Raw genomic sequence first — 26269 nt, 5'->3', positions numbered from 1 at the left:
ACAGTGTACAATTTTTATTTTTGGTGCTGCTAGTGATTCTTAAAATTACACACTTCACCTTCACGAAAGTAGTTTTCATTCTGTTACTGACGCATTTCCTGTTGAAACAGGAAGATATATGGACATTGAAGTTATATGTAATATGTTTAGTTAAATATCAAATGGACATTTTCGAATATATATACTGTATATGAGAGCCATCATTGTCAGTTGCAGATGGTGTGAGGGGAAGGGACGTTCACATTCTAGAGTGCATTCGATTGGACAGAGAACTGCATAGTGCATGATGAGTCATCATTTTTTGGGGTATATTCTCCTGGAAGAGACTAATTTTAAAGTCCCCATGAAACCGGAAGTTACAACCGACTTTACTTCAGTGTTGTGATGTATTTCCAAGTGCAACGGAATATTGAATAGAGGTCAGGGTTTTACTTTAGCGCACCTCCTCTCCATCCCTCGCTCATAGCAGACTGACGGTTGGAGAGGAGTGGTTAAGCATTTTCAACCAAAGCCGTCAAACTGACGTCAGAGAAGGAACGCCATTCCAGAGCGGAAGTCAATTTTCCAATTTTGATTAAAGATTACCACAACAAACATTTTTTTTTTTTTCTGTGTAGTAACTTGCACGGATTGTTCACCACAAGACTAGTAATGTGCGCTAACAAAGTAAATAGGGTCAATTTTGATTTCATGACGACAACTTTAACTGCACACTATCACATTTGTGCACTAGCAGAGATTGCCTCAAAACTAACACACATGGACTAAAAGCAACAAAACCATTTCGATTTCACAGTTTGTTTGTGTGTGCCTTCAAAGCGAGTAAGGATTTTCAGGTCCGTTTCCATGCTGGAATCGTGTGTATGTGATCTCATCAGAATGACGGTCCAAATATTCTGCATGTGTCTGAAAGTGAGTAAACCCCAGAGAGGTGACCTACATTTACTTCTGGAAGCTAGAAACACAGGTTCTTACACATTCACACACTATTCTAACAAGGTCAGCTTGGCCAAATTAGCTCAATTTCAAAGACTTCAACATTCCTTAGTGTAACTGATGGAAGGGACACACTCAGACTCAGACACAAACACACACTAAGAAGTGTGTAAGTCTATAATTGATCTAAGTTATCTAAGTTTTCATTGGTATGAAAAGCACATGACTGGTTGACATGCAATTACAAACACACAGCACACACACACTAATTTCTGCTGAGTTTGTCTAAACCTGGAAATATAGAAACCTGGAAGTATGAAACCTGGAAATAAAGAATATTGACGAAGAAATTTTAGAAAATATTATAGGCTAAGCTCACAGGATGAAATGAAATGTACAAGTAAAAGAATGTCAGCAGATTTCTGTGACACTGAACTCCTTTGTACAAAAGGTCAGATGTTCTTGTTTCCATTCAACCAGTACGATCAGTCAGTTTCAAAAATAAATACAAAACCTGTCCTAATTGAAAGAAAACAAGTTTAAAAACAAAGATTAAATCCAATAGTTGGTGATATTATAAGAGATTTTTTGTAGGTCGATTGCAGGTCCACCACAAGCGTGACTTTGTGCTTTTTTGTGCAAGATAAGAGCATTTCAAAACAAACTTCCTGGTTAAGCATTAAAGCACACTTTTGTAATAAACAGAGCAATTTATTTTCCATATTTTGTTGAATATTGACCAAATCATCCACAAATAATGCTTTTATCACTCAAAAACTGAGGTGCATAAGCTCAGATCAATGAGGCCAACGATCCAAAAAGAAATACAAAACGAGCCCTAATTGAAATAAAACAAGCTGACAAAAAGATGGAATCCAATATTTGGTGATAATATAGCATAACGAGCGATTTACAAGCAATTTTTAAAAGGCCGGGAACATCAAAGGTGTTAAAAGGTTTTCAACCCAGCTTAAGGGTTAAAAATATAACCCTATGACAACAAACTCCCAATAATCTTATCATTAGAGACTATAACAACTATCATGAACCAATCAAATACGTTTTGATAAATCTTTCTCAGGAATATCAACATACCGCTATCTGTGATATTATTTGCACATTTAATTTGAAGAAGAGTGCTGGTCCATGTCTGGACTGGAGCACTAAAAACTTGTCTGGTGTTAAACTAAATGCGACATTCCGTGTGTGTTGTTACATATTAAATTCATTCAGCATGAAAAAGAAGTTGCAATAGTCTTTTCTTCCAAATTGTGATGTATATCCGAGTGAAGTGGCTTCTCGAACAAGAAATAATGTAGGGCGGGACTTGATTTTGTCTATCGGGAATTGATTGGATCGTTGCAGTTTGCTATTGCTATGATCTCATGTGATTGACAGTTTGCCCCGCTCTCTCGCCTGTAAACACCTCATCAGAGAAGAGATCACAGCAAGAGGGAGGGCAATTGGACAAAGATTATGAGGGCATACGAATGAAAAAAATAAATAATGATGTGCACGGATAAATCATTTGTAATAAATACTGCAATATTACATCAAAAATAAGAATTGTCCATTTTGATGTTGTTGTTACAGTCATATTTTCCATGCGTTGGTAGTCAAACTCCAGCTCTGACCACATCGTTGGTAAAATGCAAACAACACTTTTGTGTTACTGTATTGAGGAAAGGACAACAGCGCAATATTGATAATATATTGATAATTGATAAAAATAACAGAGCTGAACAAGTCTTTTGTGACATTTGAATTCTGTGCTGTGATCTCAAGCATTATACAGCACAGTGATTGGATTGAAAGTTTATTCTCATGAATAATGTGGAGAAAAGCTCAGAAACTGATGAAGTAGACGTGTATTCTCCAGCCAGTCACCACTCCGCACACTTTAATTTTGTGACGTTGGTTCAACTTCGATTTTTAAAGCAGAGGAAAGAAATGGCTCAGAAAAATGACGAAAATAACCACTTCCCCCTTAAAAATAAACATAACTAGTGCTATTTTTGTTTTCAGTGATGTGCAACCTGTACATATATGTTAATCTCAAAAAATGTGTTTTAGGCTTTCATGACCCTTTAAACTTTTGGACGCCACTGTATGCAAATGACAGATAAACCGCATAGTTTTTACCAAGAAAACTGTATGCACACTTGATATTTTCTACATTACTTTTTTATCTGAAACTCTAAATTATGTGTTTGAACTTTAAATGGAGCAGAGAGTCGAGATAACCTGGAATCTGTCCCAACGACTGCAATAAAACTGTGTGTGTGTGTGTGTGTGTGAGAGAGAGATATGGACTATATAAACAACAATTCACACACAGTAGATCTGAATTTATTTCACCCTGGTGAGATTACAGGAGTCCTTGGCCTGTGGATAACGGATAGACGGGGGAAAAACCACCACAGATTCTCTTGAGATGGAGAGACAGACAGACAGACAGGAGAGATCGAGTTAACCTAAGCTTTAATGCAGGAGATCATAAACCGATGCAAACAATCCGTCTGTGTTTCACCTGAGCATGAGCACACGTTTCTCTGGACACACTCAGTTGACTTCATTCAGCTCATTAGCAACAGCTGTGTTTGTGTGTGTGTGTGTGTGTGTGTGTGTAACTTCCAGAGAACTGCAGTTAAAGACTAACACATGCTGAAAACATTTCAGAGTCAAACAAAACAAACGAGTCAACATGCACATGGATCTCTTTTCCTTGTAAATACAACTGACCTACATTTTCCTACTTTCTCACTGAATCTCTCTTTCTCACACACACACACACACACACACACACGCTTATCAGAAACCAAAGCATTTAGTTGCTCCAGCTGCAGAAACACCATACTTTAGTACAATGAGAGTCTCTATTTTTTAAACATTATAAATGCCCCACAAATACACCTATGCATACAGTATTTGCACTTGCAACACACTTGATGAATAAATATAATTATATTAGATGAGGAAAAAAAATCAAACAAGGTGGCATTCATTTTAAGGACAGCAGATACATCTTTAAATCCAATAAGTAAAATGGGCAAATAAAAATATCCAAATGATCACGAGACCCACCCTACATTATTTCTAGGTGACCTACTTATTGTTAAACAAAACTTTATAACCAATTATATGGGCAATATTTCCATATCTGTCCATCTGAATTTCTATTTTTAAAAAAACAAAACAAAACAACAACATACACTACAGTTCAAAAGTAGTTCAAGAAACCAACACTTTTTTTTTCAGCAAGGATACATTAAATTGATGAAAGTGACAGTAAAAACACTTACAATGTTACAAAATATTACTATTTCTAATAAATGCTATTCTTTTGAACTGTCTTTAAAACCTGAATGTGTGTGCACCATTTAAAAATATGTATCTAAAACTAGGGGTTGCCATATACCAGTATTGGCAATAATCCGTAATATTTCAAATGAATTATACACGTATAATAAAATGGCATGTAATTTCTCCAGCGCCAGTATCTGTTTGCCATCCAAACGTACAGTAGGTGTCGGTTGTGTCGGTATGACATCACTTTGTAGGCCAAAACGCAGAAACGAATTACCATTTTAGCACTTCCGGTTCCATCGTGGCGAAGTCAATGTTTTTTTTTTAATGTTTTTTTGGTTAAATGGTTAAAATAAGGTCTGCGGTGAACACAAGCTCAAGACACAAAAAAGACGTTTTATTCTACGACACAAAACACATCAATATTACCCGACTCGTGATTTTTTGAAGCTGTTACGTGTCTTGAAAAAGACGGTTGCTAACAAGTGGCTAAATGGGACTACAGAGGCTGTCGAGGACATTAAACGCCATCACACCGAACAGGTAAACTCAGTCTACTTTTACAGCATCGTTATGCTTATAATTGTGCTCTTATAAACTACTCTCAATCATTCTGGGTAAATGTTTTTACATTAAAAACGGAGAGTTGTCGGAAGCTTAGTGAATTCGTGGGACAGTGTAGTTCGTTTATAGCCTACCTTTAGCTTTTTACTTCTGGCCACTGCATTTAGGCTTCGAAATTCATAAAAGTTGTGTTTATTTTGTGATTATAAATCTTCGTGGACAAAAAGTGTAAGTATCATAAACTTTTGTTGATCACAGAGCTTGTTTTTAGCAATAATCCAAAAGCCTATGGGAAAATCCTATTGGGTTTTTGTCGAGGGAACCAGCGTGATGCGAACTGCCGGTTGGCCTACAAAGTGACGTCATCCCTGCATCACTCTATTGCTGTAGCTGAATAAAGCACAGATAGAGACCATTTGACTGATTAAACATGAAGAGAATTAACACACTATTGCAACAGTATTATAGTTTAATTGTGTTCTTCAAGCCATCTCAGGTATTTTCATGTATATTTACAATGCAATGCCAATCGGCACAGCCTTTATCACTGTATATAATATAATTTCGATTTAACTGATATCATTAATTATTTATTTTAAATTTCTATAGATATCACGATATATCGTTATGGATTCTTTTGGCCAGGATAACAGTGTAGTGAAAAATCTGATATCTTGACAGCCCTAATTGAAACACTTTGTTTGTCAAACTTCAGGTGATGTTTAGTGAATGAAATCTGTTTTTCTTAAGAACAGTTGATTAAATGTAATATAAAAAATTGTAAAGTTACTTCTGAGCAAAGGTCTACTTGAGAACAATAAAAAAACAGACGCGATACAACGGTCAAAGACATCCATCTGAATACGTATGGCTATTAATCTGAGATCGTCGACCTCACTAAGTGACTAGTCAGTTGTTGGATAACTAGTCAACCTTGGTGACCCATCCCTCTTACAGTCCAACAGACTAAAATGCACACGCTTAACAGGAGAGAAGCACTAAACAGATCTGAAATGCAGAACAGAAAACAGTGCAGCTGACTGAAAATTTGTAAACTGATATTTTCTTTTTGTACATGCATGCTTTATAATGCATAATTGTGCATTGTTTTCATTTCAAGGGTTTGGTTGAACACTGTTACCTGCTGTCTTTACAAACCAAACAGACACACCTGCAATGATCAGGAATGAAGTTTTCACTGTGGTCACAGCTTTATTTAAACAAAACCGATGTGCCCCTCTGCCGTGTGGTCATGCACATGTGATCAGGATGTTCGTGCTAGTTTTGCATTCTTGAAAACCATAATTCATAGACCTACTGCTGCTGGCTAACACCAGGGCTTCTGGGAAAGAGCAGGTCATGGTCCACAAACCAGCTATTTTTGTCTTTGGACTGCACTCTCAGAAACCCCAGGGTGTAAGGCATCTGTTCTTTAGGGTGTGCTCAGATGCCATTTTGGTCTGGAATCTTCTGAATCTCTGGACCTCACGGTAATGTTGATGATCAGTCTTTACAAAGCTTGCTGCACAGCTAATAGACTATAAAATATTATCAACAGAGTTAAAAAAAATTATAATTTCAGCACCAAAATATTAATGCAAATGAATGTAACTTGGTTTAGGAAGAAGGATCTTGGTGACAGTTCACCCAAATGTCAATTCTGTCATCACTGACTCACCCTCATGTCGTTCTAAACCCGTATGACTTACTTTCTTTAGCCCAGAAGCGGGATTATTGACTTCATTTTTGGCCACATGCAAATAATTAAATGCAGACACCAGCACAGCTCTGCTAAAAAACATCAACCAACACAACACACCGTAGGTTGCTTTCACAGAACCTGATGAACTGGGTTTAATATGATGCAGGTGTAAAAGGAGACATCAGCAAACATTCAAAACAAAAACAGAGGAATTTTATAGTCTGAACGACTAGCTATTGACATTTAGAGGGGTGTGTGAAGTTCAGGTAAACCCTACATTATGGGGACAAAATGTCCCAAAAAAGATGACAATATCTGAAATCCAAAATCAATTTTTTTGGTCCCTATGAGGAAAACAGCTCATAAATCATACTAAGTAATGTTGTTTGAAAATGTAGTAGGTTAGATGCATGTATAGGATTAGGGTTAGGCCATAGAAAACGTTAACCTGATATAAAACCAATGGAAGTTTATGCAATTTCCTCACTGATATAGTGAAACAAACATGCGTGGGTGCGTGCGTGCGTGTGTGTGTGTGTGTGTGTGTGCGCGCAAGTAGTTAGTTCCTTTCCTGCCATACGCACAGAGAAATTCTAAGTAGTTATCTTCATAAATCAATCATATCATCATATATTTTTAGATATTATTTAATATTAAGAAATATTATTATAATTTAAAATAAATGTTTTTTGTCTGAATATATTATGAAATGTTATTTATTCCTGTAATGCCAAAGCTGAATTTTCAGCATCATGACTCCAGTCTTCAGTGTCACATGATCCTTCATAAATCATTCTAATATGCCGAGTTGCAGCTCAAGAAACATTTCCTATTATCTATGTTGAAAAAAGTTCTGCTGCTTTATATTTTTTGTGGGGGAAAAAACAGCTACAATGGTTCAAATTCATCAAGCACATAAACTCATTGTTTTAGTTCATGTATGTAAAAAATTACACTTTACACATAACATTGAAACCCGCTATTCTAAGAAGCCAGTGAAAATTCCTGACAGAACTTGGCATATTAGCCTTCTAGGTTGGCCTACAAATGGACATCATGACTGAACAGCTCCATAATAGGCAGTGATGTACAGACTCAGACCATGTGCAATAAAAGAGTTGCACCGTCATCCCATTAAAGAGATTAAAGCATCTGCTATCCCTCCGAATCAAAAACGTACTCAAAATACACAACAAAACGCCTCAAAACAAAACAGAGCTTTACCATATAAACAATACGGCTATTTATCCCGCTCCTGTCAATATGTGTGTGTGTGTGTGTGTAAGAATGGCTGTGGGTGCGTTAAAGACAAAGGCATAACTGTTTCTTCCCTCTGGGTGAGAACACAGCACACACTCCACCAACACACACAAATATGACAGCCTAGCACAGCCTGTTCAATCAGTGAGTGAGTGAGAGAGAGAGAGAGAGAGAGAGAGAGAGAGAGAGAGAGAGAGAGAGAGAGAGAGAGAGAGAGAGAGAGAGAGAGAGAGAGAGAGAGAGAGAGAGAGAGAGAGAGAGAGAGAGAGAGAGAGAGAGAGAGAGAGAGAGAGAGAGAGAGAAAGAGAAAAAGAGAAAGAGAGAAAGAGAAAGAGAAAGAGAGAGATTTCTATTGTTTGAGTAAAAATGATGCCCACTTGAGAAGATACAAAGGACCATAAGCTCTCGGCCGTTCGACAACGCTTTCTCCGGTCCACTGTCAATCCCACAATGATTGTCACGTTGAATGCGCTTTTTTATTTATTTATACAATATAGTATGGAATTTTAATAAGCCATCTATCAGTCATAATTAAACAAAAAATAAGTTTTCTGGTGTTTAGGACTAACAATATCTTTTCTAGTCCCTCAGTATTACCTCAACGTGACTGGGCAGGCCATGCTCCCCCCTGAATGGGTGTCGATGTGTAACTGTGGGCGGCCATGTGTTCATAAATTTAGGTTTCTGAAGTCAGAAATAAGCCAGCAGTTTCAATTGATGTTTTTTTTAGTCTTTCAGGAGGAAGTTAAACTTCATGTTTTCATAATACAATGAACTCAAAAGAACAAGGACATTTTGATTTATCATGATATGAGAACAACCTCCAAAAACCTCTTAACTTCCTGAGTTATTTTAGTACTATGTACTATAACATTTTGGATGAGCTTTATTTTAGCACTTTTCATTTAAATGATTGTTTAAGTTTTAGTGATTTAGCGCTTTTGTCATTTATAAACACACACACCTTTCATTATTTTTTATGTCAGTTTTAGTTTTAGTAATTTTAGTATATTTTTATTTCAAGTAGTTTTGCATAATATTCACTTTTTTATAGTTTTAAAAATCGCTCAATAGCTTAAAAAAAAAAAAACAAAAAAAAAAACGTTTCTCACACATTTAAAATTCAACGCACTTCACATGTTGGACTGAAACCCAAATGAATGAATAACAAGGCAGAAGTGGATTAGCTTTTCTACTTTTGCTGTTGAAATTGTGGTTGACATTCCTGTGTCTCATAGCATTCATTTACCTCTGGTTTTCTTTCACTGCAGCAGGACTCAACCAGTCAGAATGTGTCGGCTCTGACAGCTTAACTGAACGTGAGGATTATGGCAGCTACAGTGAACTAATATTAAGCCCCTTTAAATCGATCAAATCTGCCATAACACACAATAATCACACAGCCTTCAGACTATTTTGTGACCTATTTTGCAGCGTGTAAATCTGAATGAGGATTTTTCTTATTGAAAATAGTCATTCAACACAAATTCAATCATCCTCTTCTTCACTGAAACAATCAAACATCAGAGTTCAACAGCTTGAACTTGCATTCAAAACAACTGCGTTTCAGCCCACCACAAACACTTCAGGAATAGCATGAAGCTGACGACGGATCACACTATCTACACTGTAAAAAGTGCTACACCCACAAAGTAGGTTTTATATATTTTAAATATTTGTAATCTAGTTTATTTTATTGGTTTTATACAAAAAGAGTATCAAAATACTTCCTCTTTACTTAAAATATATCAGTTTTTATATAACAATATATTTTAAATAAAACCCATGCAATTTATTTGGGTAGTTATTTGTATGTGGTTGTTGTGTACAATAAATGTTATAAAAGTGAGTTGACAATGCACAATTTATTTGAGCAGCTGTCGATGTGACAGGTGTGTTCATCAAACGTAAATATTTTAAATTTTATAAGTTGGCATTATCCCTTTTTCACTGGCGGGGACTGCAGGCAGATGCAATATCTTCCTCGGTACTTCAACTGTTTGGTCGCTGCAGCAGATCTGAATTTCAGGGTCTGATTAACACGGTAAGTTGAGCAAATTTAGCCGAATGACTGGTGATGTAAACTAAAGTCACGCAAAATCGCTTACTCCACTAGGGAGCTGAGTTTAGGTTTGCAAATTGTATAGCTAGCTATCCTGCACACATGGTAAGCTAAGATGGCTGCACAGTGTGGTCGATCGGCAGACAAACAGCAGCAGTGTTTAAAAACACATACAAGTTACGTATGTAATAATTAGTTGCACAAATGCCCTCGGTTATATTTTTAGATTGCACAGATTAAATTTCGGGATCATATGCGATCGAAACGGTCGCAAATTCGAGCCTTCAGGCAATAGTTGTGCGGGCAAATAAGGGAAAGTAAGATGTGGTGTTTTATGGACAACACTTTGTTTTGTGTGTTGTGTGTCTTTGACAGAACTCAGAGATTATGTTATTATACTTTTGCATTACTAAAGCAGATGCACAGATTAGACTGTAGAGATGTATGTTTAGTAGTCTGTCTGATTTTAGAGATTTGATCCACGATATTTTAATGCTGCATTGTCAATTAATGACAGATTTTTGGTCTAGATTTTTAAACTATTTCTAACCTATTACCTAAAGAAGTTTACAACTGATTTTTTTCTAACATCTAACATTTTCCTGGTCTTTAGATACCCAAGCACTTTTGTTACCTGGGGTCTTCGAGCTTCACATCCAGGTAAGACAAACTTCAGAATAGATTCAATTACAATTTGATCAGATTATACGTGTTCTGTAAGTCCAATAGACGTTCAGGGAACCTCCATACAAGGTTAAAAACTAGTTCAGATGTGGACATATTTTATGTAATTTAATGTCTCATTTAGACAATTTAAACTTTTTCTGGACCAAACACTTTCAGGATGCATTAAATTAAAACTCATGTTTATTTCAACGTAATTTCTAATTGCAAAGCAACTCTCAGACAGTGTGTGTTTGTCCAAAAATCATGAAATCATTACTGTCTACTTAGGGCAGGCAGCTTAAGGTCCCTGGTTCGAATCTGATTTCTCTCACGATCCAAATATGTATAAATGACAGATGCTAAACTGTCTAAAGGTGTCAGTGCGTGTTTGTCCAAAAATCATGAAAATAAACTTCACTGTCTGTGAATTGCTTTGCAATTACACATGAAAATTACATTGAAATAAATGTGAGTTTTAATTTAATATATCCTGAGAGTGTTTATTTGGTCTAGAATAAGTATAAATTGTCCAAATGAGACCTTAAATGATGTTGAAAATTGTCCAGATTGTCCACATCTGAACTAGTTTTCAACCTTGAATGGAGCTTCCGTGAACGTTCATCACAGAACACCTCAAAAAAAGTCGTAAAAACTTTCATTCTGGCTCCTCAGTGGACGTCTTTTCAATGTACGTCTTTGTGACAAAGACGTTGAAAAGATGTCTTTTGGACATAATTTTGTCTGTAGCTTAATTAACAGTAATGTGATGACCAATCAGGTACAGGCAAGGACAATTGCATTTGTTTTATTGTAATGCATCCTTTGAACCAGAAAAATACAACACTCATGCTAGAGTAGATCATGATATTTTAGTACCCATGGCATTGTCATGGTAGACTTCACTCTGGTCACATGTTCTAGTCACAGTCTCCATCTTGTATCCACCACCTTTAGCAACAAAAGTACAATTTGGACTTTGTCTCTTATCTCTTCTACCTGTCTGCTAATATTCATCTCATTTCCTATGTGTCTGACCAAACTCTTGTTTCTTTTTTGTCTCCACCAATAGAGTCGGGCTGAAAAAGAGGTGCACGCTGAGCTTGGCAGTTGCCCACTGAAAATTTACATGTGCCATCACCCCGACACGATTGGGATTATCATATAAGGACAGCCCGTGGTCAGAGGTGTGCCAAACCTGTCGAAAGCATGCTGCCTCCTGTTGCTCCTCCTTACCTATGCTCTCGACCTCATGTATCCCTCAAAACTGGTGTATACTTGAGATATATCAGAGGCTTTTTGTAGGATTGGACCCTGTGCGTCCTAAACTATCATCATGTAATTTTTGACATTGCAGTTCCAGTGTGATACAATGTGATGTTATGGCTCACTTTACCTTGATCCAAACATTTCAGATTGGGCAGTTTGGATATTTCACTGTACTGTTCAGAACAGGTTGAAAATACACTTCTACAGTGTTTGTTTTATATTAGAGTGTACATGTGCGGCCACATTTATTTGCTGTTTTGTAGTCACTGTTAAAAGTGACACTGGTTGACATTGAATAAATTATATATTGTCTTCAATTTATCTTCTCATCTTTTTATTCTTCAATTGAATTTGTAATTGTTATTGACAATTAAAAAAATATATTAAAATGTTTATTCACATATGATTAAGTTAATTTTACTAAGAAAATAAAGTTCATAAAACCTAATTAAAATGAGTACAGGTTACTTGTAGCAACCCATAAATAAGTTACCTGTACCAAGAAAAGTAGGTTTATCCAACTGAGTAATACTAATACTATTAGTTAACTCAACTTGATTTTTTTGCGTTTCTATAAAGTAATGTTAAAGTGTTTAATATACTTAAAAAAGGCTGCAAGTTGAATCAACATAAAACATCCAATGCAGCCACTTGCCTCACTTTTTATAAGTTAGATCTAGGTATTACTTTTTACAGTGTATAGAGGTTATAAATTTAGAGGTTGTAATAAAAGAATCTCTCTTCAAAACACTCATTCACTTAACATCCAAAAGACACTCAACAACAAAATAAGCAAAAGAGATGAACCATGACAAACACAAAAGCACTTGTTCTGCCATACACACACAAACGTGTCATAAAAAATACAAATACACACGTAAAGTGGTGTGTTTTAATGGACTTTTATATTTGGTATAGTTGTTTTAGCATAACTTATTTAGCATTTACTAATATTTTAAATAATTTCTTTTACATTTTTGGTTTCATTTTAACTTTAGCATACGATTTAGTAGTTGTGTGCTTTTGTATATTTACTTCAGTTTTTAATCATTTTAGTACTTTTTTATTTTACTTATTTTATTTCAGTTAGTTGCCAAGTCAACATTTCTCATTTTCATTTAAGTTTTTTACATTTAAGCTTTTCCTCCAATATTTAAAATATTTTATATTTTAATTAACGAAACACAATTTTTACATTTTAGTTAACAATAACAGAACAGCAATGAATAAAAAAAATTGACCGGAAAGCTGGTGAATAAACAAAATATACAATATTTAATAATTTCACCAGTACTATTTTGGGGACACGCCCAACACATCAGACTTAGCCAATCAGACAGTATCTCCAGACAAGGCCACACCCACTGCAGTGGAAGCCCACGGGGAAATCAAACCGAAAAGCAGCTGCTGTAGCTCATTAATTAGCTCATTAAAAGCTGAATTTAATTTAATTTTTAAGACAGGGATGTATGAGTGTGTCTCATTGTGATAAGATGAGTCATTTCTCTCAGATTCTACTCTCAGCTTTAATGATGTGCGCAGAACGGACCTTTAAATTAACACATAATTAACTGCAGGAATTCTACGGTCAAATGTCGTGCTCCACACACACATACAGCGAGCAGACAAAGGGCCCGAGGGAAAATGTGTCTGTGGTACAGTTGTGAATCTTTTATTATGATCAAGAATTCATAAGGCACATCTCTCTCTTTATTCCCCATCCTCCTCTCCATCATTTGCTCCAGTTCAGGCTGTTTTAAAGGGGTAGGTCACCCTAAAATGAAAATTCTTTAAGATATCACCCTCATGTAGTTCAAAACCTATATGATTTTTTTTCCATTGAACTAAAAGTCTAGCGACAGCTCTGATCTGGCTGTATTGTGTCACCTGTGATATTATGGTGGTTAGAGTACATTTACTGTAAAAAGCAGATTTTGGTCATTTAAGACTGGTATATTAACATTATATTAAATATGCAGTTATAAGTTTTAAAATATACAGGCATACTGTAACATCTGAAACATTTGAACTTTTTTTATGATGAATTTCTAGCAACCATACTGACACTTTTCTGCTGTGAATTTAATGAGTTTTTTTTTTCTTTACAGTAAAGGGCTGTCAAGCTCCAAAATGACACAAAAAAAGCACCATAAAAGAAATCAAATCTAATCTTTGTATGAGAAGTTGTTTTTCATTAAAAAAATAAATTCCTCCCCTTCACTGAGATGTTATCTACTGAAACTGGACCATTAAAGGATTAGTTCACTTTTAAAAAAACGTTTGCTGATAATTTACTCACCCCCATGTCATCCAAGATGTCCATGTCTTTCTTTCTTCAGTCGAAAAGAAATTAAGGTTTTTGATGAAAACATTCCAGGATTTTTCTCCATATAATGCACTTTGCTGGGCACCAAACGGTTCAAGGTCCAAAAGACAGTTTCAGTGCAAACTGCAAACTGTTCAAATGGCTTTAAACGACACCAGACCATGAATAAGGGTCTTATCAAGCGAAACGATCGCTCATTTAAAAAATAAATAACAAAGTTTAAGTTTAATAATGTCAAATGCTCGCCTTGCTCTGTTCTGTGATGCGCGTTCATGACTCTCCTGTTCGAACTCGTTCATCAAAATGAACAAATCTTTTTTCGAGTCATTTGGTTCATTTAACGAACGAAATGAACGAATTGACTCGGAAAAAGATTCGTTCATTTTGATGAACGAGTTCGAACAGGAGAGTCACACAGAACAGAGCCAGGCGAGCATTTGAGCTTATAAAACTTAAACTTTGTTATTTCTTTTTTAAATGAGCGATCGTTTCGCTTGATAAGACCCTTATTCATCGTCTGGTGTCGTTTAAAGCCCTTTGAACAGTTTGCAGTTTGCACTGAAACGGTCTTTTGGACCTTGAACCGTTTGGTGCCCAGCAAAGTGCATTATATGGAGAAAAATCCTGGAATGTTTTCATCAAAAACCTTAATTTCTTTTCGACTGAAGAAAGAAAGACATGGACATCTTGGATGACATGGGGGTGAGTAAATTATCAGCAAAAGTTTTTTTTTTTAAAAATCAGCTAATCCTTTAAAGGGTTAGTTCATCCAAAAATGAAAATTATCCCATAATTTACTCACCCTCAAGCCAGGTGTATACGACTCTTCTTTCAGCCAAACACAATAGGAGTTATATTTAAAAATATCCTGGCTTTTCCAAGCTGAGAGTGAATGGTACCTCGTTTTTTGAAGCCCAAAAAAGCGTACCGGTATCCATCCATCATAAAAGTAATCCATACGGCTCCAGGGGTTAATAAAGGCCTTTTGAAGTGAAGCGATGCGTTTTTGTAAGAAAATTATCCATAATTAAAGCTTTATATAATTAGATACGTATGGATATTTTTCTGTAGCTGTACGGATTTCTTTTATGATGGATGGATGCGCTTTTTTGGGCTTAAAAAAAACAAGGTACCATTCACTCCCATTATAAAGCTTGAAAGATCCCGGATATAACTTGGTAACGATTGTGTTTGGCTGAAAGAAGAAAGTCACATTCAGGATGGCTTGAGGGGGAGTAAATTATCGGATAATTTGAATTTTCGGGTGAACTAACCCTTTAAGTCAGTGAAGAACTGAATCAATCCAAATGGTGAACAAACAAAAAACACTGCTTTTGTGAACTCACTCAATCAACTGATTCTTTGAAAAGACATTATTTGTTTAGTGAATAATGACTTTCATTTTGAACCGCTCCTCACACAAAGCTATATGGCTTTAGAAGACTTGTAATCTTCTTCAGAGATTTATGATATCTTTAGAAACTTGAAAGCTCCAGCTCCAGTCCCTCTTTATAATTTCTCCTGGAAGTGATGAGGTGGAGTAAATAATGACGGCATTTTCTCCTTTTATGGGTGAACTCTTTAAGATCAATTGCGGACACCACCCATAGTTCATCATAACAGTTTATGGGACAGAAACAAAAAACAACCTGCATGCCAGCACACATACAGCAAGCTCGTTTTATAAGAAAGAAAGAAAGAAAAAAAAAGAAGGAAAGAGTACTTTGATGACTCAGACAGAAGAGAAACAGCTGTCTCTGAATATCTGGGTCACTCATAACATTATGTTTCTGGTTGCAGTGCATCTAGTAGATTCACTGGTTTATTTGGCAAGATTAAACCGGTCCGCGTTGATGACAGCTCGACCCCTCCGGCGAAACCGCGCGTGCCACCTCACCCGAGCGCGGCGCGAGAGTGGAACCCTGACGTCACAATGGCAAGGGAGTTTTGTTTGTGTTCGCAGACCGAAAAGAACTGTCAAACCCCCCAGGTCAGCGCCAAGCATAACAGAAAAGGAAATTAATGATACTATCAATAATAATAATAATAATACGCAGCACTTTGACTACTGATCAAAGCGCAACCGGGTCACATTTTAACACTTAGAGTTACTAATGCTGGTGAATGACAGAAAAGCGTTACTAAATCAGCAGAACATCACTGGATTTGTGCCACCTGATCCGATGCTGACATCAGTCCAATCAGACGCGCTCGATCAGTGCACCACAATGACAGACTAACTAGTTCACACACCCTTTCTCTGTCTAAAACACACACACACACACCACTCCCTGCCGCCGTGCACCTGCCTGCCCGCTGACAAACAGCCCACCTGGGAGTCCGAGCGATCACGCATGACTCTCACCTGGGAATGCAGTTGGGAGACGAGCCGTCTATCTCCCAGGTGGCGAACAGGTTCATAGGAACCGGTCTGTTCAGCGCCCCGCTGCCGGGGAAGCTCAACCGGCCACTTCTCTCCGCCATGCTCGCTGCTGGTGTCCCGTTCACCTCCTCCACCCGACGCAGTGAGCAAACTTCTCCCTCTGGATCGCGCTGGATCTTAATCCCCCCTCCGCTAAAACGGGTGTAAATCCGCTGCCCTACGGAGACGCCTTACCGTTCACGGGTGGCGTGGCGATTCGCGTGCGGTGTGTGCGTGCAGCTTCATGCCGATGTGGTTCGGAATTTCCACACCGTGCACTGAGCGCTCGCGACAAGAAACTGCAGCAGCAGTCACTCGCCGCAGGAAGTCACGTGAACCCGCGACTGGCGCATCTGCGCTCTTGCACACTCGGGATGGTCAGTATAAATAACGGGACAACTGTAGACAAAGTACTTAGTGCTGTTTATAAACAAGCAGTCACATCATGATAGTTGGGTACAGTTGAAGTACATTATTATAAAGCTGGCAAGTAGGCTACACTACTGGACATTTAAGCATAGTCTACTCTGTAATTATACTAGACTTTTGTAATTAAGCACATGAAATCTGATATTCTGATATATCTGATAGGCATGCATGAAACATTTACTGTATCTACTGCATGTAAAATGAAGTTGGTCCAGATAAAATATTTATAAATCATAATAATGCATGTTAATATCGAATATATTATATTATATTATTGTTGGCTAAATATGTCAACATATATGAACTATGTAGTAAAAAGTGTAACTCCAGTATCCTGAACATCATTTACACTCATTTTATAATAGCATTCTTTAATGGCAATCAGTTTTGAAGGTAACGTATTACAAGTAACAGGAGTTGTAATCAGATTACTATTCCAAGTAGGACACATTATCGGTAATTATAAATTTACAACAAAATATCTGAGTTACTTTTTCAAGTAGGCTAACTCAAGTTACTTTGTTCTCCCATTTATACTCCTGTCACTTGCACAAAAATAGATTTAGTATTCCTCAAAATTAATAAAAAATGTGGCAGCACAGCTGAAAGTAGGTGTGAATTTGCATTTCCTTTAGCCACTTCCTTTATTCATTTCACTTTTGGTGTGAAAGGGCCTTTACATTTGCCAAAAATAGACCTTTTTTGTTATTTTGTTATGTAAGACAAACAAACAAATCCTGCCCATGTGAGAAAAAGTAACGTAAAAGTAATGTAATGCATTACTTAGCAGTTAGCATGACAGTAACTAATGCAATTAGTTAGCCTACTTTTTTAGAGAGTAATGCAATATTGTAAATACCATCACCATTTGGTGAGTTTAAGTGAACACTATTGCCATATAAATAGTCTCTTGAGCCATACACTGCCTTGGGATAATTGTGAACTAGTCATTCATCTTTTGACCAATAGTGATTTGGCATGTCAAATCCCACACCCGGTGGGCCTTTGTGTGTGTGTGTGTGTTTACATTTGTGGAGTGGGTCTGGTGGTGCGAAGGTCAGCTGCCTTTGCTGGTTGTCACTATATTTTTTTTATCGCCTCCTTTAGAGGGTGTGGTTGTCAGGTATAGGGGAGGGGGGCCCATGAGCTTCAGTGCCCAGGGGTCCCTGGGGGTACTAATCCGGCTCTGATTGTAATGCATTGCTTATAAAAGTCACAATTTTATAACAATATTTCACTAAAAAATATACTTAAAAATACTTGTCATCCGAAGTAATTTGATTGGATTTCGGCAATCATATTTGATCAGGTCTTGTAAACGGGTTGTTCAAAAGATAAGAAAAAAGATACTGAAATCAGATTTGATTATATTGGTTTCTTGATTTTTCGGTATACCAACCCTGCAATATGTTCTGTTCACAACATTTTATTAGGATATATACCTTTAATCCAAAACATTTGGATTATCCTTCCTGATCCCATCAGAAAGGTAGCCTCGTGAGACCATCCTGATCTCGCGAGCTTTCAAGGTTTCACTCGCAGATCAGTCTGGATACTTTCCGTTAAAGAAAATTTGGGAGCAGTTCACCAAACGAACGTCCAATCAGCGTTGGCTTTGAGGCGGGTTGAGGTGTGACGCAACGAGAAGCGCGACATTTCTCTTTCTCTGCTCTTTGCCATCTTCTAAAAACGTCGAAATCCACCTCTAGTCTACCAATCAAGCGGAAGCAACGCAAGCAAATACGAACTGATCTAGAAACATTTTCAGACAGCGGTAGTCCTAATTCTTTTAGCCGCTCGCTAATGCTTTTTTCTCTTGCATCCTTCTTGTGAAATATGGACCGGGCACCTGAAATGGTGCCTTTTATTCGCAAATTGTAGTTACATAAACGGCAAATATCCTTTGCCGACATGTTGCTTATTTGCTGAGCTAACGAGCCTTTACCTGCAGCAGCAAGAGTAGCCTGGCTTGTGGTTGTGTTTTCGTCGTCGCTCTGTTAGTACGTCATATGCTTCGTTGATCTGATTGGTTGATTTGGCCCGTCTATCACCAACATAGGCCAATCAGCTAACCAGTATTTTCGCCCCTTACCAAAACTACTTCAACGGAAGGTTTCCAGATGGATATGCGGAGCAAACAAGCGTGCCGCACAATCCCTCAAAAGTGAAGCCAAAACGTCTCGATCGCCCCCCGGTGACCGGTCCTAGTATAGCTCATAAGCCCCGCCTCCCCATGTTATTCAACGGGACGTGAGACCAACTAAATAATTAAATTACACTTCACATATCTTTTTTCTAAAGATAGTTTCTGTCATTTACTGTAGTTTCTATCACGTTGATGTAATTTCAAGTGTTTGTTTTTAAAATAAGTTAGTTTTTAGTTAGTTATTTGATGCTATAAAAACGGTGCTGTGACATCATGATTGACAGCTGTGATTGACAGGTTCTCTGTGTGAAGTAGTCACTGAAGCACCAACGGACTTTTTTTCATAATGTTGACTATGTGGTTAGTAGTTGTATTTACCTTATTTTAACGAGGTACTGCAATCATCAGACATCATTGGAGAGGAACGGAGCAGACAAGGCCACTTAAGAAAAGTGCAGGGCGTGTGCTTGCGATTGATTCAACGAGCGCGAGGGCGGGGCCTTGATTTCGCGGCTTTACTTCCTGCTCACGACTGCGCATGACTGGTCCCGAAAACGCTACTGCGCAGACTCAAGTTCCAATATGTCAGCGCCATATCGGGACTCTGGCGGCTTCAGTTCTCTCCAATGGAAAAGAGCGAAGGGGCGACGTCCATCTTTTTTTACAGTCTATGGGAGCAAATCCATCTGGCGGAGTCAGGTTATCAGAAAGGCGGGTTCAAGCTAGATTTAAGAAACTGAATCTAATCAACTTTAAATTGTTCAATACAACAATTGTATGACAGACAGATCGATTGATTGATTGTCGCCATAAACTCCCAAATAGCTAGAAATGCTTTGTCAAAATATGTTATGTTTTTTTAACGTTTGAAACTGGTTTGCTCTGCATCTATAAAATGCTGCAGCTTCTGTGACTGACAGTGAAATTGAAAGAGAAAAAGGACATGCTGGGGTGCGTTTCCCTTATAACGATGGGATGTAACTCGATGCTTCACATAGGGTCGTCACGACCAGAGAATGTCTAATATAGACATCTAACGTAGACGGGCTTTGGTCACGACGACTGTTTCCCGAAACATTAGGCTTGTTTGAGATGAGCTAAATCTGCGCAGAACCGATCACCGGTGATCAGCGCGAGATGCATGCCGGTTAGAAATGTGTCCGAGTGCGGTCCGCCTTGCTCTGATGTCATGCTGACGTGAGTCAACTAAGTCTCGCGACCGCAAGGCGCACGTGTCGGATTCTGCAGTCGCGCGCAGTTGCTCTCCACCGACTGCGCTGATCAAAAGCATGATGGGAAACGACTTGCTGACGACACAGCTTAATGCTCATTGGTTTAAACAACCGTGATGTATTGTTCTCTTTTAAAATGTTTGATTTTAAAACTCTGATATCATGTTTTATGTGTATAGATTATGTGTGGATATCCCCAAACTCTCAGACAGTGCGATCTATTTGGTGTAATTTTTTTTTTTTTAATTAAAAATAAAAACACATATCTGTAAAAAAAAAAAATGATTCATAAACATATAGGCCTATTTAAAATGGAATTAAATAAGTACTTTGAGTGTCTTGTTCATTATATTTATTTTCATATTCAAGCAACAAAACTTAAAATACATCCAGTTTATTAGCAACACCGTGCACGAGTGTGAATCCCGTGAATCCCGCGATATCCGCCTTTGATCTCACAGGTGTCAGATCCACTGCGAGAAGAGCGATCTGTCCGGCTTGCCTGCGCTTTTTTCACTCCTCCTCTCACTGCAGCCGCCTACTCTCGACTACATTTGAGGCAAGGCGCATCTCAAACAAGCCTTGTCTGTCGCAAAGTGGTCGTTCAACCACGTTGGTTTATGACGTCACGCACGTGGTGAAGATAACTTGTTTTAATGAAACTGTTTGAGATCGAATTAATGCTAGATGTTTTGATATAAATTACAGACATGGCATCTGATGAATATTTCAAATTTGTCAAATTTCGCTTTATTTCCAGATTCAATCATAGGCTCGTTCTTACTAGTTCGCACTATTTTTTTACAGTCTATGGTTCGCACATGCGCAGTCTTCAAAAACGGTGCTTTAAATCTCTTGACAAACTCAAGACGTACATTACATTTGTATGTATTCTTAATAAAATACACAGGTTGTACTGAATGTCAGCTTGGTTATTTTGCTCAAGATAAGGATTTATTTACTCCACATGTCATGCAATCTAGTAACTATGCTTCTAACCACAGCTCGAGAGATCTGTCCAACCACACAACTTTGCGATGCTGTTTGCGAATGCTCGTTGGAACGATGGTTTCGCGAAACATCGACTCGTTGAACTATGCTGATAACGACGGAGCTTGCGACCATAGTTGGCTAACGATGCTTTCTGGAAACGCACCCCAGTTCCAGTTGAATGTGCAGTAATTAACAGTTCACCTGTCTACGCTATTTGTGCATGTTTCTCATTCTCATCAGTACGTCACAAATTGCTCAGAAATCTGATCTCAATGCACTTCAGTTGTTTGTAGTTTGATTTTATCTGTTTGTCCTTGAGAAAGAGAGCGTCGCAGTGCACCGAGGACACCAGTTTTATGAGCCAAAAGGGGGGGGGGGGTTGTCCTTGGACACGGCAGAAGAAACAATATTACCTCTCATTCATATTCCTCAATCAGTGGTTTCCAGGATCCTCATAGCGACAGAGATCAATTCATGAAATGCAGTTTTCAAGTGCCCCTCATATCGTATTGACTGAATCAATAAACCCAGGTTCTGTGCTGTGTACATGTTGAGGCCCTAGCTGGGAAAAGTATTGATTCTCAAAACAAGCAGAAACTATCTTTAGTTTTGCTTTTAATCACTCATCACTGTCAAATACCCTAAAATATCTAGTTGTTTGGCACAATCCTCTGGAAAAGGGGATCTTACATTTAGTTAGAAACCAAAACTTTAAAATAAAAATTCAATTCCTCTCTTCTAGTCACCCAAACCAAGCATATATTTTTAATAAATGACCATGTAAAGATCTAATGTCGTCTCATCTTAAGACTTCTTTTTGCAAGCTATGAAACAGCATCACCTAGTGGACTGAGCTGAAAATCTGCAGAGCATCACATTTTCCATCCAAATCAGATGGCAAGTTTATTTCATAGCAAATAATTAGAATATTAAACTTTAGTGTTTCTAAACAATGCAGAGCTAATCAACTCATGTGAGGGCATTAGGAAAACACACCATCTCTCTCTGCCAAATACCAATATACTTTATTCCAGAGTGTATATACAGGCATAACCTTCTGTTGAACAACCATAAAGACTCAAAAACAAAAATTAACAGGTGAGTTTGAGAAACAAAACTCACATACATTTAAGTTCTCTACAGAAGTACTCCAGGACTGATATTGATCAAATAAAAATAGAAAACAAAAAATGAGACATTTGTGAAAAATATCTAGTCTTAACCCTCTCCATTATCATTTAAACCCACCCAGCTCATTAGCATAAGAAATAAATCAAAACATCTTCATACACATTCATCCATTCAACTCAGTCAGTAATTTACACTAAAGTAGCACAATGAGATGCCACATTAATAAGTGAAAAAAGCTCATTCTCTCCTTCACGCACACATACACACGCACACATACACACAGTTAGTTTCAGTGCTGACTCTCTGCAGAGGCAGATCGGGAGCGGCTCTGTTTCCTTGGAGGAGACGGAGAGCGGGAAGGAGAGCGGTTGCTGGTAGTCTTCTCTGGGGTGCGACTGACTGAGCGGCTGCGAGAGCGCTTGCTTCCACGCTCAGGGCTGCGACTCCGACTGGGTGAACGGGAACGGGAGCTGCTCCTGCTGCGGGAACGACTCCTGCTACGACTGTGGAGAGAAGAGAAACCAGTTAAGATTTTGTCAGTGCGAATTTTAGTGTGAAGTCAAGTGCGATTGTCTGTTACATACTTCCTCTTGCGATCCTCATACAGCTTGAGCTTGCGCCCATTCAGATCTGTTCCATCCAGCTTCTCTATGGCATTCTTCATATCACTGTGTGAAGCAAACTCCACCACCCTGTAAAACAAGTCAGGACACACTCAGTTACAAGCATGTGACAGTTAGAACAGTCTTGTGTGTTTATGTACAAGATCTTACCCTTCATTCTTATTGGTCCTGTGTGCATCCACAAAGGTCACTTCTCCCACCTTCCTCATCAAGTCCTTCAGATCCTGCAGGAAAGCAAAAAGCACTTAATGACACGTTTTTAAGAAACTCAATAGCACTGAGTCACACTGCAGTTTAGCACCCACTTTAAATACACACTGCAGTCTGCAGCATCTGCTCTAAATTGTGCACTGGCGCACCTGTAGAAAACTCCCCCAACAGATGTCTTACCTGTGGATCTGTCCCAGTTATAAAACTACCAGAGCGTTTTCGCCAACACGAGTCTTTTAGATTGTGTGAAACAGCAGGAAGCAAAGCCCTCAGATGGAGACACGCCTGACTAAGCTAGTTCCTGATAACTGGTTCTTCTCATGATGTTAAGTAGTTTTTTTGTGCAAGTCTCAAAACTACCTACCGGAAATCTGTAGCATCTTTCTCCATTTACAACTAACTCCAGATTTAAAGTGACAGAACCCTCTTTACCGTGTAACTATCCAGTGTGATGAGCTACTTACCGTTCCAAACCACAGAAGGTATTAGCAAAGAGCCACTTGTCCAAATAGCAAACGGAAGCAATGAAGCGTTAAAACGACCTCGGACTCGACCCATCCGGCCTCCGTAAGAACGGACCCCACCAGAGAGAGAGGATGGGGGAGGGGCCAAAACCCTGCACCCCTCCCCGCTTCAGCACCAACAGAATAAGACCCAAACAGCAGATCGGGAGGATGGAGCAGATCTGACATCACAGACCCTCCAGAGAGCGGCTACCCAGCTCCTCTAAGGCTATCCTGTGCTACGGCTCTGTCTGGCGCTACGGACCCAGCCAAGACTTAGACCGGCAGACACTGCGTGTCGGGTGAGGCACCAGAGGGACACTATTCAGAACACAACCAGGGGAGGGCGCTATGCACCTCGCAGGCTGTGCATGCAAATCCAATTAAAGAATACCAGAGCACAGCTGTTAAAGAAAAGGTTTGAAAAACATGGGTCTGGGTTAGAGAACCTTTCAGCATTCAATTCATCATTTTTTTTTTTTTTTTTTTTTTTTTTACTTATGCAAGGTTTGGCTGAGGTGAAGAGGAAATTCTACTTCCAGTTTAACAGTAACAGAGATAACTAATAGTTTGTGTGCTTGTACAGATGTCAAAGGCAAGAGAAATGCAGGGATGATGAAACGCTACAACAGCAGGCTGCTACGCCACTCCGCTGCTACCGCTCGGGATGCTCACCTGCCAGCTGATTCGAGAGGAGAGATTCTCCACAATGATTCTGTGCTCCGTGCGCACTGGTGGTCCATACCTAAGAAAGGGGCAGAGGTTAATTAATTTGACTTAACTGTATCCGAACAAACCGCGTGTGATAACTAGGGATGGGCATTTTAAAAAAATATTGCACTGGAATTTTTGGCCTCATAAAAATCAAATATTTGTTTATTTAAATGACGTTTCATGAGAAAGATGTTATTTTTTTTAAGTTTTTGTCACCGTTTCTGAACAAGCTTACGATTAGGCAATATACACAAGTTTACGTTATATCTTAAGGTTTTCTTTTAGTTGAAAACATTAAACAAAATGTGTAAACAAAAAAATATTAAGAACAAAAGCATTAAGCTCAAGCAGCACAAACAAAACATTATTTTATGTTATGTATTTGTTATTTCACGTTCATGTTGAGAAAAACAATATCCACATTCTCGAGTGAGAAAACACGCTGCGCTGACAGATGTTGCAGAGACACAAAGGTAACGGTCTGCTAAGCGAAGTGTGACAGCACTTTGTGTTTTCTGTTCTTAAATCGGTCTCCCTCAACAAAACTTAAAGGAAGCATTTCTCAATCATATTTTGCTATCTGACAAATTCTCTCAGCTCACTCAGGGTACAGCTGCAGTCGTGAATGCAGTGATAAGCTGTCGACTGCTGTTTGGATTTCATGTGATTTCTCATTGTGGTGGTGATATTATAACTCATTTCCATTAATTAAAAGTAGTTCCATTTTGTAATATGTAGTAAGATCATTTTCATCTAAGTAATTCCAAACTTAAAGCTGACGGCATTGTGATCAAATACAAACAACTTGTTAAGCACGCTCCACAGCGCCACCCAGTGCATTTAATTATAACTGAGTCAGTGCTTGGGATTTATCATGGATTCACTGCATTTACGGCCAGCAAAGCAACGCAATGAAATTCTATAGTATTTTATTTTTCCAATAATAATTGCAGATCGAATATTCGAAAATTCGAATACTCGTGCACACCCCTAGTTTTAACTCTCACATTGCTGGGACATCACACCTGGAACCCCCATTGCGGGACTGGCGATACCCTCCAAATCGTGGAGAGAAACGTCCTCCTCCCATTCCTGGGCCACCACCTCTTCCCCTGCGAGAGCGGGCATGCTCGATAGTCACCCTGAAGATAATGAAAAAGAACAATTAAGGCCAGGAACTGGTTTTATGCATTGGTTGATGATTAGATTGAGGTGTGGACATTGCACTCAAAAGTGGAGGCAGATAAACATGAGCTTGCAGGGGCAGTTTAAACAGACTAAATGATTAGACAAATCAGGCATACATGACCAAAGAGAAGTCTGTAATTTTCACTGGAAGACCACATTACAAAGTAAATGTATTAAAAATGAGACATAACATGAGTTTAGAAAATTGGGCGATCTTCATTTTAAACCAATCACAATAAAGTCTAACATGTACATCTATCTTTCTGGGTTCACTCACCTCTCGCTGCACAGCTCTTTTCCATTCAGCTCATACACTGCGTCATCTGCGTCCCTGTGGTCGTCAAACTCCTGTGGAAATCAGACAGTAGGGGGCAGTGAGACGCATTTCACAACCACCTCACATTAGACCCCCAAGAGTGTCAATACTCACCACAAAGCCAAACCCGTTTTTCAGGTTAATCTCCCTGATTCGTCCGTATCCTTTGAAGAACTTCTCCACATCTCTTTCCCGAGCATGAGGGCTCAGACGGCCGATGAACACGCGACATCCACTCATGTTGATAAAGATTCAAGGAAATCTAGGAATAGAG

The 26269-nt window shown here is 38.4% G+C and overlaps 2 protein-coding genes across 12 annotated transcripts in view; both read right to left on the bottom strand.

Moving 5' to 3' along the window:
* The window catches only part of pacs2 (phosphofurin acidic cluster sorting protein 2), a 47873-nt gene extending 31043 nt beyond the window's left edge, over positions 1–16830 (bottom strand). For 4 of the 9 annotated variants that reach the window (XM_056254950.1, XM_056254953.1, XM_056254954.1 and 1 more), the window contains exon 1: positions 16454–16828. In XM_056254950.1, coding sequence (XP_056110925.1) covers positions 16454–16572 — 119 coding nt within the window. In that variant the 5' untranslated portion in view covers positions 16573–16828. Of the gene's footprint in view, positions 1–16453 lie in introns of all 9 variants that reach the window. The other 5 variants (XM_056254946.1, XM_056254948.1, XM_056254949.1 and 2 more) reach the window with 2 other exon arrangements.
* Positions 16831–22312: 5482 nt separating this feature from the next.
* srsf5a (serine and arginine rich splicing factor 5a) lies at positions 22313–26269 on the bottom strand. 3 transcript variants are annotated; one of them, XM_056254964.1, is made up of 7 exons: positions 26110–26266; positions 25957–26027; positions 25499–25633; positions 24453–24522; positions 23215–23288; positions 23026–23133; positions 22313–22944 (listed from the first exon to the last, which is right to left on the bottom strand). In XM_056254964.1, the coding sequence occupies exons 1-7, from the start codon at positions 26233–26235 to the stop codon at positions 22731–22733; spliced, it is 798 nt and encodes a 265-aa protein (XP_056110939.1). In that variant the 5' UTR covers positions 26236–26266; the 3' UTR covers positions 22313–22730. The 3 variants fall into 3 exon arrangements, with proteins under 3 accessions (XP_056110939.1, XP_056110940.1, XP_056110941.1); XM_056254965.1 differs by having other exon boundaries at positions 25517–25633; XM_056254966.1 differs by lacking the exons at positions 22313–22944; positions 23026–23133; positions 23215–23288 and adding an exon at positions 23332–24181 and having other exon boundaries at positions 25517–25633; positions 26110–26269.

The sequence above is a fragment of the Rhinichthys klamathensis genome, unplaced genomic scaffold (genome assembly GCF_029890125.1).
Source record: "Rhinichthys klamathensis goyatoka isolate OS25496 unplaced genomic scaffold, OSU_Roscu_1.1 h1tg000115l_1, whole genome shotgun sequence".
NCBI classification, from domain to species: domain Eukaryota; kingdom Metazoa; phylum Chordata; class Actinopteri; order Cypriniformes; family Leuciscidae; genus Rhinichthys; species Rhinichthys klamathensis.
The sequence above is the reverse complement of the archived record's forward strand: the minus strand, read 5'-3'. Positions and strand labels throughout refer to the sequence as shown.